The 12,819-nt window shown below is 37.8% G+C and overlaps 2 protein-coding genes across 8 annotated transcripts; one reads left to right on the forward strand and one right to left on the reverse strand.

Moving 5' to 3' along the window:
- Positions 1 to 1,476: 1,476 nt before the first annotated feature.
- LOC117607168 (methionine aminopeptidase 1) lies at positions 1,477 to 3,713 on the forward strand. Its single transcript, XM_034330505.2, has 6 exons — positions 1,477 to 1,699; positions 1,980 to 2,031; positions 2,144 to 2,382; positions 2,484 to 2,706; positions 2,776 to 3,051; positions 3,121 to 3,713. The coding sequence occupies exons 1-6, from the start codon at positions 1,589 to 1,591 to the stop codon at positions 3,351 to 3,353; spliced, it is 1,134 nt and encodes a 377-aa protein (XP_034186396.1). The 5' UTR covers positions 1,477 to 1,588; the 3' UTR covers positions 3,354 to 3,713.
- LOC117607167 (uncharacterized) lies at positions 3,382 to 10,449 on the reverse strand. Of its 7 annotated transcripts, none has more exons than XM_076691951.1 (8): positions 9,315 to 10,449; positions 8,309 to 9,190; positions 8,145 to 8,225; positions 7,865 to 8,060; positions 6,585 to 6,793; positions 5,946 to 6,289; positions 5,372 to 5,863; positions 3,382 to 4,991 (listed from the first exon to the last, which is right to left on the reverse strand). In XM_076691951.1, exons 5-8 carry the CDS (start codon positions 6,689 to 6,691, stop codon positions 4,045 to 4,047), a joined length of 1,890 nt encoding a protein of 629 aa, XP_076548066.1. In that variant the 5' UTR covers positions 6,692 to 6,793; positions 7,865 to 8,060; positions 8,145 to 8,225; positions 8,309 to 9,190; positions 9,315 to 10,449; the 3' UTR covers positions 3,382 to 4,044. The 7 variants fall into 7 exon arrangements, with proteins under 7 accessions (XP_076548066.1, XP_076548065.1, XP_076548064.1 ...); XM_076691950.1 differs by adding an exon at positions 6,896 to 7,576 and having other exon boundaries at positions 8,145 to 9,190; XM_076691949.1 differs by lacking the exon at positions 7,865 to 8,060 and having other exon boundaries at positions 8,145 to 9,190; positions 9,315 to 9,631; positions 9,729 to 10,449.
- Positions 10,450 to 12,819: the final 2,370 nt, after the last annotated feature.

A 12,819-nucleotide genomic window follows, 5' to 3' on the forward strand; every position in this document is an offset into this window, starting at 1 on the left:
GTCCTTAATACCCCAATATGATATTAGGTCGGTACGCAGAGGGCGCCATTGGGGCAAAGGGGTTCCTAACACCCCTTGATAATATCAGGTCCGTATGAAGAGGGCACAACAAGTACATTTTTTTTTCAGAATTTATTTAATTTACTTCGTTTATTTTTTTTTGCTTATTAAATAAGCTCATCGAAGGGGAATAACATTTATAATTATATCCCTCTTCTGGATCTCAGGCGAGGACCACATTTATTTTACTTTTTCCAGTTATTTATATAATTTTATCCCTTATTATAGGCCAAGGCCATCTCAGTATCCCTTTCATCCCTATATTCCTTTCATCCCTACATTCTTTCCATCCCTACATTCTTTCCACCCCTACATTTCTTACATCTCTGCATCCCTTATAAGAAATATATTATAAAAACTGCTTCGAGTACAGGTAAGTAAAGGTAAGTTAGTTCCTTTTTCCGCCACCAGAGGGCGCTGATTCGGCATTGAAATTTTAGTTCGAATTTTTGCCGCTAGGGGGCGCTATTTTTTCGAAATTTTCGCGATATTCTTTTTAAAATAGCGCCCCCTAGCGGCAAAAATTCGAACTAAAATTTCGGTGTTGAATCAGCGCCATCTGGTTTTGAAAAAAGGAACTAAATCATGCTCAATTTCTGGCCCTCTGGCGGCAAAAATGTGAACTAAAATTTTGATGTCGGATCAGCGCCCTCTGGTGGCGAAAAAAAGAACTAAATTTGTATAAAATCTCAGGCCTTATAGCCGCAAAAATTTCAACTTAATTTCAGAGCGGTACTGGGATGTATGGAATGCAGGAATATAAGTGGTACAAGGATGTAAAGGATACAGGCAAGGGATGCAGGGATGTAAGGGATGTTGGGATATAAAGAAGGCAGGAATGTGAGGAATGTAGAGATGTAAGGAATGTAGAGATGTGAGGAATGCAGGGATATAAGGGAAGCAGAGATGTAGGGGATACAGAGATGTAAGGGATCAAAAGATGTAAGGAATGTAGGGATGAAAAGAATGCAGGGATGTAAGGAATGAAGAGATGTAAGCAATGGTGGGATGTAAGGGATAGAGAGATGTAAGGAATGTAGGGATATAAGGGATGAACCGAAATAAGGAATGTAGGTATAAAAGGAATGTAGGGCTGAAGAGAATGTAGGGATGAAAAGAATGTAGGGATGAAAAGAATGAAGAGAAGAAAAGAATGTGGGGATGAAAAGAATGTAGGGGTGGAAAGAATGCAGAGATGTAAGGGATGCTGAAATGTTAGGAATACTGAGATCTAAGGGTTACTGGGATGTTAGGAATACACTAAGAAAAATTAAAAATAATCACATTTTATTATTCCTTCCGGTCTCTGCATGCTGATCATCTGGGGGTGTTTGTGACCCCCTACGTCATAACCCTCGAAAACAAAGGCATGTCTAGTCTTCTACATCTGTAGTTGCTGGAAGTATTATAAAATCCGCATTAAATTTACCAGAGTAGAGTTTCGTTTCGAGGGCCTGGGTTGTTCTCGTTCGTGCCTCGTTCATCGAGTCACGTCATAAAAACATTTTTTAAAAAAATTCAATAAAAAATGGCACTCACTTTCGGTATGTGCGAAACTCCTGGTTGTAAAACTATGGCCAGCCTTCAATGTCCAACTTGTTTGAAAATAGGCATACAGGGTTCATACTTTTGCACTCAGGTATGCACCATCTTAAATATTTCTAGGTTAGCTCATAAGATAACTGATTATTTAAATTTCTATCTTCTGTCAGTGAATAATAACAACAAGAATGTTGGGTTCTAATTACATTGTTCACTTTATTCTTAAAGCGATTGAAATGTATGATTGTCAACAGTCATTGTTATGGCATACAGGAATGTTACATGTGCAGCATTCATTGAAGATTAACAAAGATCTTTTTAAAACTATTTTATTGTTTTTATGTTGACTATTTAACTGACATTCATTTTCATTTCAGGATTGTTTCAAACGGAGCTGGAAAACTCATAAAGTTATTCATCAGTTAGCTAGTGAGTTTAATAGTCCAGAATTATATGAAATGTAGTGGTAAAAATAATTTGGTAAAAATGTGCTTAGAAAATGTTTTTATAAGATAATTTGTAATAATCTTGTTATTATTAGAAGGAACAGGAGGTGATAAAACATCCAATGAATACAATCCATGGCCGTTTTATCATTACACTGGCAAATTACGTCCTTACAAAAGGGAACCTCGCAGAGAAGTACCTGAAGAAATTAAACGGCCAGACTATGCTACGCATTCTACAGGGGTATCAATAAGTGAACAAGCGGTAAGAGGCTCTGCCCAAATAAAGGTTCTTGATGATGAAGAAATTGAGGGCATGAGAGTAGCTTGTAAGGTATAACAATTATTTGTACAATATATTTATCATTCTATTACCTTTGAGTATTTGTTTTTTTAATAAAGAAGGGAAACATAAATCAGAATTATTAATCTCAGCTCGGGCGAGAAGTTTTGGACGAAGCTGCGCGTACATGCGACGTAGGTGTCACGACAGCCGAGATTGATAAAGCGGTTCACGAGGCATGCGTCGAGAGAGACTGTTATCCGTCTCCGCTGAATTATTATCAGTTTCCAGCTAGTTGCTGTACTTCTGTTAACGAAGTGATTTGTCATGGAATTCCTGATACTAGGCCCCTCCAAAATGGAGATATCTGCAATGGTACATTTTGTATCTTAATAAATCTATCGTTAATACACTAATTTTATAATCCTTTTCTTTCTTTCGCAGTTGATGTGACTGTATATCATAACGGTTTTCACGGTGACTTAAACGAAACGTTTCTAGTCGGCAATGTTAAACCGGAAGTTAGAAAATTAGTCGAAGTTACGTACGAATGTTTATCGAAAGCCATAGACATTGTACGACCCGGTGAAAAATACCGAGAGATTGGGAACGTGATTCAGAAACATGCACAAGCACATGGTTTTAGCGTGGTACGCAGTTACTGCGGTCACGGAATTCATCGTTTATTTCACACTGCACCCAGTGTTCCTCACTATGCCAGTAAATATCTTATCTGTAACTGGATTGTCAGTATCGATTAGTATAACACAACGCTTATTTTATTTGTAGAAAATAAGGCTGTGGGTGTTATGAAACCAGGACATTGCTTTACCATAGAACCAATGATATCTCAAGGTACGTGGAGAGATGAAATGTGGCCGGACACTTGGACGGCGGTCACCGCTGATGGTCAATGGTCTGCACAATTTGAGCATACGTTGTTGGTTAACGAAACTGGTTGTGATATTCTTACAAAACGGCTGACAAACGATGGGAAACCGTGGTTCATGGATCGTACATAGTAGTATTTCTATGGGTATCATTGTCAGACTTAATCATTTAAAATTTTGTGGATATATATGCACTATACCCCTTTCTTTACTTTCGGGCGAGATTACTTTTTTTCCAGGATTGAAATTCTCTTCTCTGGCGAGCGATATAGTAATACTGGTAACTCCGATTCTCTTCTGTAAAATAATTTTCACCGTACGGCTTATTCGATTGGCTAATTTTTTAAAAGACCGAGGCGAAAGCGATCTTTGAAAAATAGAATCTCGTTAAATTTTTGTTTGTACCCGGCTCCTGTATCATATAGATAGATCACTTGGATGATAACATATGTACATATATATAAATGTAATTCAAATCGGTGATGCGTAATGATTGAAATAAAAAATGAATTCTATGAATCAGTGGCAATATCCATCCACGTTTTTTTTTAACAATAAATAATCTTAAATAAATCACTATACCCCATAGCGTAGCTGTCTTCGATGTATCATCGACGAAACGTTGTTTAAATGAAATTTCATTACACGTATCGTTGGATGTATCATGCAGAAACAGCATACAAGTTTTCCAATTCGAAGAAACAACCTAATCAAAGTATCGAGGAAATTACATAAGAACCCTTGAACAAAACTAATCGAAAAATTAAAATTGCAATAAATATTCGCGTTCAACGTTATGTACAAGATACTCTTCAGCCAATAATTATGCTCCATTCTTTGGACTCAAACGCGAGCCAAATTCCGCGTTTGATTGTTCGTAATTTCTCCCATCATACGACGAATTAGATTGCGAATTCAAAGCATCAGCTTCATCATTTTCATATTCATATTCAACTTCAGTGTTCTCCTTCGACTGATTATTCTGAGATTCGTTATTATAATCATTCTCATCTGGTACCATGATTCTCAGGGGTCGTTTATTACTGTACACGGCGCTCTGTCTTTGACGATGTTGTTCCTGTTGTCTTTCGTATTCCTTCTGTTGTTCTTCGTACTTCTGCAATTGTTGTTCCTGTTCCTGTTGACTTTGTCTATGTTTCTGTCTGTTATGCGTCCTGTCTTGATAAGTCTGATCGTAATCTTCATTCTTGTGATTCGGAGGCATAGCCTCCTCGTTCTGCATATTTTCATGTTGTTGCTGTTGTTTCCTAAGTTGTCCGATCAGTTGACTGTTAACATTACCAGCCGCAGCCAGAGCAGCTAATTTTTCAGCTGCTTCGCGATTCGGTAGCGTTGTATAAAATTGTGAAGATATACCATTGTTGTTTGATACTTTGTTGAAATATGTTGTTTGACCTTTCTGAGTATTAGTATCTTCATAGTCGATGTTATTCTCTAATTGCTCGGCCCCTTCGTTAATATAAGCAAGCTCATCATCTTGACGTAGATTATTATTCTCCTGATCGTCTATAGAAACTTCTTGTTCAACGTTATAATTAGTGTTCACTCTTTCAGCGACGTATTCTGGATTGAATAAAATCTGCTGCTGCTGCTGCTGCTGTTGTTGTTGTTGCTGTTGTTCCTTGTTATCCTGCTCGTCGTAATTGAACGATTGCATCTGGGGCTGGGAGAAACCTGTTACTCCGGTAGGTTGGAAGAATTGACCGAGTTGTTGCTGAAGAATATGTTGTTGAAGCTGTGGTTGTTGACCTGGAATCAAAAGGTTTATTCAATTGATGATCCACATTGATAAGAAAAGCTACTAATTAGATGTCCTTATCTTACGTTCTGGAAAAAAAAGTCGAACCACTTTCTCTGGCTATATTCTAATACCAGACATGCCATGAATTAAAATACAGCTGAATGCTTACTTGGTATGCGTCCATAAAGTAGGTCACTTAACACTTTGAGCACCACATCACCCATATATGGGTCATTATCATTAATCATTAGGAATTCTCTAACTTACTTAATTGGAAATACTTGTATTAGATACTTAAGATTATGGATAAAAGTATAATGTACATAAGATTTGTGAAGACAAATGGTCCTAGCGTGGCAGTCAAAGTATCAATGAAAGTACAACTAACCTGCTTGATATTGTTCAGGTATCTTTTGAGGGAAACTGTTTAGAAGATCATAAAGTTGAGTAGCCGAAAGTGGGGGACCAGCTGGTGCCGGATGACCCACGTGTAAATCAGGTATCTGTTGATTTATAATGTATGGCGTTTGGCCAGCGGTACCCGGGAATCCAACGTGCAGGGAACTGTGAAGATTCGTTTGCATTGGTAGATTAGGTTGTCCAAGTTGAATGTTGGTTCCGATGAGACCGATATTAGACGCCGGATGGTTATTCAAGAAGACATCGTTAGACTGGAAATCGGGATTAATTAACGTAGAGAGCGTTGCGTATTCCGGTGGTATGAACGTTGGTAGAACCGTCTGATATTCTTTCTGACTGACACCATTGGTTTCGGTAACTTCGTATTGATGCTGAGTCGGCGTAGGACTGGTCACCGGTTTCTGAGGTGCCAAGCTGGTGCCTATGGTGGCAAGGTCAAAGTTTTGCAGTATGGAACCTACTACATAGAAACAGGAAATTTCAGGTCATAAGTCTAGGTCATTGGCATTCGTGATCACTGAACGTGTTATTTGTCAATTTACCATGAGCATTAATTTTGTAAGCAGCGTCGGTCGTCTGCTGACGTTGAGCCATTTCTTCGGCATTCATTTCACCGTTAAAAGGCTTGTCCATAGGACTAAGATTCGGCGCAGGAATTGTATGAATGGGTCCTTTGTCATCGTCAACGCTGCCTCTATGAGTCGGTGGTAAGACAGCGGCTTCCGGCCTGTACTCTGGACTGTACTCCGGCATTTTATTCACCGAATGAAACTCCTTCACTGGTGGACGCTGCGGAAGAACCGCGTGGTTGTTCAAAGGGGCTCTCATTGGCATTTGTTGCTTCCAAATAACAGGAGGCATACTGAACATGGGTGGTCGACGAATTCTGAAAACATAAATCCAACAAGCTAAAGTGAACTGGAGCGAGATATACGCTCTGGAGCCAACCCTTCTTCGGCCATTTCCGGTCAGACCGGAAAAAAAAGAAATTCGTTGAGATTTTGACCTACTAAACACAATGGCGCAAGAATTTTTTCAATAACTCTTACCGTTTGGCCTGTATAAAAATGACAGAAAGTCTACTTCTTTAGATTTTCAATCTTAGATACGAGTTGGCTAATAAATCATCGTTGCCGAAGAAGATAAATAAAAAAAACTGTGAAATTTTATAGAATCTTCACCTGTAATTTGGAAGTTTTGGAACCATTCTTTTTGGCACGTTCCCATTGATATGCATCATATTCCCTGTGGAGATTCTGTGGGTCATTGGCCAGGCTTTTTTGTACATTAATTTTGCCGGTTGGAGAGGGGGCAATGGTGGTCTTCGGATCTTGTACCTGGCTTCGACGAGGCACACGCATGCGACCAACAAACAGATCCAATTTGTCGTCTGAAATTTAATTAATAGAATGATCAGTGGATATTCAATTGATATTTCAAATTTTTCTAGATACAGAGATTGATAAAATATGCAATGAAAAAGCGGACACACCAAAACCGGAAATCTAGTCCTCCTGCTTACGGTATTCGCATATCAACACGTGCACTTTGCAGCTATTATGTATGTGTAAAATCGATGCTGCATAACAAGGTCAGCGATTCTCAATCTATTTTCGAAGGATTTCCCAAGTTGAATAAAAATTCATTGAAAATTGAATGAAAAGAAAAGGGAAATTTAAACGAGTAAAAGAAACATTCTCTTCCTATTGAAACCGAAAATAATGGAACTTCGTTGTTCGCATACAAATTGAACCTGCTATGTATTTTCGTATTCCGTGCCGTTCCATCATATTGAAAGGTAATAGGAAAAATGACCATGACAATGATGCCCAGATCATTACGTGGTCGTTTGAGAAACTCTGGCACATGCGATGAAACCGAAGAGAGAAGCGTTTCGAGTTGTTAGCGGGCAAAGTGGGACGTTGTTCCACATCGAGGTAGGAAAAGCGAGGGTAGTAAGAAGAAGGCAGAAAGGAGTCGAGGTCGGAAAGAAAATAGCCGAGCGTGGAAAATGATGGGCAAGCTTGTACGATTGACCGTGAATGCAACCTGTTGCATTGACCTTCCTTCTCGCTCGACTTCCGTTTTCAACGAGCTATTTCACGTTTCGAAAGCCGACTAACGAGACATTTGAATCTTTCGAAAGTTGAGCTTCGATTTTCTATGACAATTTCTGTAAAATAACAATGAAATTAATTTAATGGAAAGTTAACAATGTGACTAATAGTTAGTTCGATACTAATCATATGAAAAATACTATTTATTAATTCCTTGGGAAACTTCTTTTTATCGGAGGACAGACGAAGGAACAGCTTCTCTCGTTAATGATAATAATCAACCATCGACCGACTATCCTTTTTTTTTTTTTTTTTGTCATATAACGGAACTAGTTTCTACATTGGATAGACGGAGCTATTAACTTGATTTTTCAATCGTAACTACACGAGTAGTGTATACTTACTTGTCGTGAATCGTGTGATTGTTGTTTATACTGTAACGGGTCACCGTTGTCAAATTAGGATACGATTAGCGATTAAGCTAACTCATTTTAGCTCGTATCGATTTGAAATATCATTGCAACTGCGTTTGCTTTCGAACTGACAAAGATCCTCCCTCAACAAAGCCGTTACAGTAAATGAAATTAATTTACGAACAATCTTCAAAGATTATTTAAGAATTAATAATTCATCGAGACACCTGCGAACCGATAATAATTCAATGAACTTGAAATTGTTACTCACCTTCATCGTGTCGTTGTTCTCCAACTAACGGGTCTCCTCGATGAATAAATATTTATCTTTCACCGATGATAAACGTCTTCGCTGATAGTAAAAAGAAACAAATTAGAAAAAATCAAATATACCCGGAAGTTAGATCACAAATAAACGAAGACGAGTGAACGCACGCGGTGATTGGACGTTGAGGAAGCACTGCGTGTTCTGCACACAATTAGGTCATTGTCCTTCATTTATACTCGCAACCGGCGAACGTATCATCGAAGGCCGAAACGTTGCCTCCTACCTTGTTCCGATGGATAACAGCTGGTACGAAACAAGGAACGTAATCGGGAAAAGTCATGGGTTCCATGAAATTAACAGGAATTCCCAATTCCATGTGTTATTCAGTCATCAAGATAGAATCCCAGGATTCCCGATTTTCTTCTGCAAATAATACATGAAACAATTATTTTTTATTTCTCTATTCCTGTCTTTTCTTATATTTTGTAATTAGTGTATTTTTCTACTTTTATTAATAATAATTAAATATGTATCCTATGACTCTTGGGTGTCGAAATATATTAAAATGAAAAATAAAAAATTATTTTGATGAATTTAATTCCTCTAGTATTAAATAATGAACAATCTTTGTTACTTTTTGTTTCTGTTTATCAATATATCCATTATCTGAAAAGATCAAACAGCTCGTTCCAATCTTCTTGTTACGAGAAAAGAATTCGATGATTGAAAAGTTGATTTCTGATTGTATCACGGTATTTGCAGGTGGACAGACGGATGGATTCGATCGAAGACCGGTCAAACGCCGTTTCTCTCCATATCCTGCTACTGGATTCCCTCGTGAGAATTACACCTGTGTGCGTGGTTACACGGACCAACGTGTGTGATCCAGTGACCCACTATATACATCGGTGCTACGTGAGTTTATGACTAAAATTATGCGTCCCTCCATTCAATCTTCTCCCAAATGGGATACTTTGTACATTGTTTTTTGCCAATTTCAGTAGAATTGCTTGAAAGACAAGTAAATTGGATCTTCAAAATTTCACAGTCTGCAGAAAATGTTTAAGCATTTCATTATTTACTTTTTAATATAAAATAAGTTACGTAGATATAAAAAAGAAACAGAAAATTTGGAATTTTATAATTGTTCAAGTATAAGTGGAAAAGTAATACCTATTAAATCTGATGGAGCTATTGATTGGATAATGGAAAATTGGATACCACTTTCCAGGAATTTATGGAATATACTTTGTCATTTGGGTTTGGAAGTTCATTGCACCCTCAGTGGAATTTGATGAAAGGAGATCGAGGTTGAATCTTGCTCCAGACGTTTTATTTCGTGTATATCGTTCATTGCACCTTCAATTTTCACCATTCACATCATTTTAAATAATGATGATGCGAACTTTCTTCCACTCCTGTGTCAGCAAATAAATTATAGTTTCAATCGTTTCCTCGGTAAAATAAAATAAAGAAATAATATGTAGTTCCTGTAACAATAGACAAAACAATTTATTCGATTCTTCCATAGGAGTAACAAAAATTGAATTATTAATAATCATTCCACTAGCAGAATAACTTACATACCGCGGTATCTTAATAAGGATAACATTAAAGAATCTATAATTACAAATTCCTACTAGCGACAGAATAATTAGAGAAAAATAAAGTTATTCTTATTATTATGGCCTTCTTGGTTGCATTTAAGATCAACTTAACATTTCTAAATATTAATTGGATTTATACACGGTGAATTATAATACACTTCCATCCATCGTAATCATCAATCGTTAATCAAATAATCCTCCCATCAGTGACAACAGCCAAGGAACAAGAGTCATACCTTAGATTAAAATTGTACAAAAGTATATGATACAAAAGGTATTCAGGACGTATCACAAGGCAGATTTGAGGGAGAATATATAAAAAATATATTCTCTACACTAGCATAACATGCTTGTAACTGTTCAACGTCCATCGGTCCTTAATTTGCATTTCGGACCGCTTTCTTTTCCAGAATAATTTCAGGAATATCTCATCCAGTGGTAACTCCCACCAGGGACGATCTGCGATGGTTTATGGTCTTTCTTTTTTCCATCAGGCGAAAGCCGAGACACACGCACGCACAGATAGGTAAATGTTCTTCAGCTTTCAATTCAGCTCCTCGTGCGAAACTTCCATTACAGTCTTGGATTTCTGTTTAACACGTTCGTACCGAAGGTAACAGCCGCGATTCTATTACTGTAGTCTGCTGTGGGTAGATAAACCCATGCTGGATGGAACGTGTTAAACACTGCTGCTGGTCAATATCCATGATGTATTCTGAACCCACTTGGGTAGGGGTAGGACCCATAAGAGTAGATCACTGTAACAGATATTAATTCAAGATGAATGGAAAAATTTAAGAGAAATTTTATTAGCTTGCTTCAAAGCATTTTTCAGCAGTTTAGTTACAGAAAGCAACGAGGAGAAGCTTACAAATTACAGGAAGCTGTGATGGCTTTGCGTTTCGCCTGGAAAGCAAAGAGTCTAATCTCAATTCAATCTCTATAATAATGGTATAACACCTTTTCCATAGTTGATAACTTGGTTACCATTATCATCAGAATTTCTCTTAATCCTACTTTGCCAGAAGTGAAAGAAAAACAGTAATATTTATAGAAAAACCAACAATCGCATCAATTCCAATTACCTGTGGCTACAGTGATACACTCTACCCATGGTGTTGTCTCATACGATGCATCTCATTCACTGATCTCCTTCTCTGAGCACTACTTCTTCTTCTATACCAAGGATTCGCATGAAGATTACCAAATGGTTGAAGCAGTCCTTGACTCTGCCAGTAAGGTGTCAATGGTTTCAACAAGGGTATCTTCAAAGGTTCTTGAAATGTAGAATAATTAGGAAGCAAAGGTAAACTTTGAAAGTTTCCATTAGGTTGCAACTTGGACAGGTCAAATGTATTTCCATGTTTCAGTGGAGATAGTTTGACAGTCTGTATCTTGGGATCTACATCAATGGATAGACTGGAGTACACGGACAAATCGTTGCTTGAAGTATCTATATTAGGCAAATCAATTCCTTTGTTGGGTAAGGAATATTGAATATGTATCGGTGGATATTCTACGCTTTGCTGAATGGAAAATGGATTATTAAGATTGAAACCATTATTCAGAGGAGGGTAAAGAGGATAAGCTTGAGTCTTTGCGGGCTCGTCTAATGAATGCTGAATTGGAACATCGTAACTGGACGGTGGACGATCAGGATGACCAGAATCCATGACCAAATGATTCTCTTGATTCTCCACGTGTTTCTCGGGCAATCCAGACGGTGGCCCGTTGTAATTCTCTTCATGTTGGGTCAGAGAAGGTTTCTTAAAGTCCGTGTCCAGGAGGTGATGATCGTGTCCGTCCGGTTTCGTCGGTTTCATGATCAGAAGGCCCGCTTGGTCATCGACTGTAAACGTGACGTCTGTCAGTCGGGTCTGAATATCAACATTTCGTTTCATGGAATTATTAACATTTACTTTTTATTAAATAATATTGTTTCTTCCAAGGTACTTCAATTTCTGTTCATGAAACGAAACGTTAAATTTATTGTCATTATTAAAAAGAAGAAGATTGAGATTTTTATAAAGAGTGAATATCAGTGAAGAAATTAAAATGAAATGAAAATTATAAGAAAATGGATTACATACAGGTATGATGACCTGATTAAGTTAAACACAAGCGGAAATATATTAGCTCTGAATTTTGAAAATCGCTTAAGAAAAGATGTCTCACGGAAACGTGTAATTTGCAAAGGACGAAGAAAGTATTATTCATCCTTGAGACGTGAAATTCAGGAAAGAAGCAGTAATGTGAATAGAGAGAAGTTCACATAGGCCTCGACGAAGTTCAAAGTACCGAAGAATTCTCAATGTCATTATGAGAATACCGAGCCTCTTGTACCGCGTTCAAGGAAAGTTCTGGAGAATAGTATCTGGTTCGAAAGTGAAGATCGCTCTTACTTTCCTTATTTCAAAACGTGCAACAACCTCCACCGGAACACTGCGCCTCTCACTGAATTTTTACCAAGCAGGTACTCTCGATGCATCAATTGTACTAATATGTTTTAAACAAAAACTAGATAAGTAGTAACCACTTCGCATGCATTTCACGCCAACCACGTAATTACTGCATTCTAGGCATCAGATTTCTGAGATTAAACAGCATACGACGGTAATTGACTTGAAAGTCTTACCGTCCGAGGATGATTCGTCGTTCAAGTTTGCATGGTAATCGTGGTTTTGCTCCGCAAATTCCTCGATACTGGGTGGTGGTCCATCGTAAGTTTCTTCATGGTCGTGACCTATTGTTTTATAAGGTGAACGAATCATTTGAATTTAATCAAACTAAAATATTTAGAAAAATTGAACTGCGATGTTTAATGTCTCACCATTTTCGTAGGGATAACTATGATGATGATGATACTCCGGTTGTGGATGATGGGCAACGTTCTTCACGATATTTCGACCTAATGTTGTGATCGCTTCCCCTGTTTTAGTAATCATTTTGCCCTTGGTAGAGACAAGATAACCGCTTCCTTTCAGTATCTGACCTTTCAATGCGATCACACCTCCGCTTATCGCTTTCACCGCTTGCATTAACGTGCTAATGATCACCTTTTTGATGTCCCA

Source organism: Osmia lignaria, chromosome 14 (assembly GCF_051020975.1).
Source record: "Osmia lignaria lignaria isolate PbOS001 chromosome 14, iyOsmLign1, whole genome shotgun sequence".
Lineage (NCBI taxonomy): Eukaryota > Metazoa > Arthropoda > Insecta > Hymenoptera > Megachilidae > Osmia > Osmia lignaria.

What these genes read in the sequence shown, in the direction of transcription:
- LOC117607168 (XM_034330505.2), top strand. Translation starts at nt 1,589, where the DNA reads ATGGCACTCACTTTCGGTATGTGCGAAACTCCTGGTTGTAAAACTATG. An exon ending in AAATGGAGATATCTGCAATG is followed by an intron (nt 2,707 to 2,775) that starts GTACATTTTGTA and finishes TTTCTTTCGCAG; the next exon opens with TTGATGTGACTGTATATCAT. An exon ending in CAGTGTTCCTCACTATGCCA is followed by an intron (nt 3,052 to 3,120) that starts GTAAATATCTTA and finishes TTTTATTTGTAG; the next exon opens with AAAATAAGGCTGTGGGTGTT.
- LOC117607167 (XM_076691949.1), bottom strand. An exon ending in TTACAAAATTAATGCTCATG is followed by an intron (nt 5,864 to 5,945) that starts GTAAATTGACAA and finishes GTTTCTATGTAG; the next exon opens with TAGGTTCCATACTGCAAAAC. An exon ending in ACCTGAACAATATCAAGCAG is followed by an intron (nt 4,992 to 5,371) that starts GTTAGTTGTACT and finishes TTTTGATTCCAG; the next exon opens with GTCAACAACCACAGCTTCAA.